The 1,291-nt window shown below is 46.3% G+C and overlaps 1 protein-coding gene across 1 annotated transcript; it reads right to left on the bottom strand.

The window, feature by feature from the left end:
- Nucleotides 1–266: 266 nt before the first annotated feature.
- Nucleotides 267–602, bottom strand: LOC110703573 (the record flags this gene model as incomplete). Its single annotated transcript, XM_021881352.1, has 1 exon — nucleotides 267–602. A coding segment is annotated over exon 1 (336 nt), but the record flags the coding sequence as incomplete, so codon positions are not given.
- Nucleotides 603–1,291: the final 689 nt, after the last annotated feature.

The following is a 1,291-nucleotide window of genomic DNA, read 5'->3' as shown; positions in this document are numbered from 1 at the left end:
TAGCTTGACGTTACGTCACGAGCAATAAAGCTAAGGGGGAGGAACGGTGTGGACCGTCCCAGCATTAGGCAACCGATCTTTCCAATATCTCCTTCATCATAGTATCTTTTGATCCGTTGCCCATTCACCATGAACCGACTCCCATCTTCATGATTTTCCAATTCGAACGAGCCATAGGGGGTTACTTTGGTGATTGTAAACGGCCCCACCCATTTGGACTTGAGCTTCCCGGGAAAGAGTCGGAGACGTGAGTTGAAGAGAAGAACCTTGTTACCCACCTCGAAGTCACGATCTCGAATCCTTTTGTCGTGCCACCTCTTGGTTTGTTCTTTGTAGAGTCTAGAGCTCTCATAAGCATCATACCTCAACTCTTCCAACTCGTTGAGCTTGAGTAACCTCTTTTCTCCGGCCAAGTGAAGGTCCATGTTGAGTTCCTTTACAGCCCACCATGCCTTGTACTCCAATTCCACCGGAAGGTGGCATCCCTTACCATAGACAAGTCGATATGGCGTGGTGCCAATCGGTGTCTTGTAAGCGGTCCGTAAGGCCCATAGTACATCATCCAGTCTTAGGGACCAATCTTTTCTAGACTTGTTGACCATCCTCTCGAGCAAACTCTTAATTTCTCTGTTGGGACACCTCCACTTGCCCTTGGGTTTGTGGATGGTAAGGAGTCCAACCTTATGATGTACCCCATATTTCTTCAAAGTGCTTCGAGTTGTTTCTTGGCGAAATGAGATCCGCCATCACTAATTAGGCACCGTGGCACCCAAATCTAGGAAAGATGATCTTCTTGAGCAACTTCAACACTACCTTGTGGTCATTTGTGGGTGATGGTATCGCTTCCACCCATTTAGTCACATAATCCACAGCCAAAAGGATATACAAATTCCCACATGAGGAGACAAACGGACCCATGAAGTCCACTCCCCATACATCAAATGGCTCAACTTCTAAGATTGATTGTTGCGGCATTTCATTTCTCTTTGTGATTCCTCCCATCCTTTGGCATCGGTCACATCGAAGGATGAACTTGTGAACATCTTTGCGCATAGTTGGCCACCAAAGCTTGCAACCTAGGATCCTTGCCACGGTCTTGTTGACACCTCCATGACCTCCACAAGTAGTGAATGACAATGTTCCATAATACCTTTCCATCTCATGATTTGCCACACATTTCCGGAACAAACCGTCACTACACTTCTTGTACAAGCTTGGATCATCCCAAAAATACCTCTTAACTTCCTTGAAGAACCTCTTCCTTTGTCGAGCATCATAGTCATGAGGTACC

This window comes from Chenopodium quinoa, unplaced genomic scaffold (assembly GCF_001683475.1).
Source record: "Chenopodium quinoa cultivar QQ74 unplaced genomic scaffold, ASM168347v1, whole genome shotgun sequence".
Lineage (NCBI taxonomy): Eukaryota > Viridiplantae > Streptophyta > Magnoliopsida > Caryophyllales > Amaranthaceae > Chenopodium > Chenopodium quinoa.
Note: the sequence above shows the minus strand (reverse complement) of the source record. Positions and strands in the feature narration are given on the sequence as shown.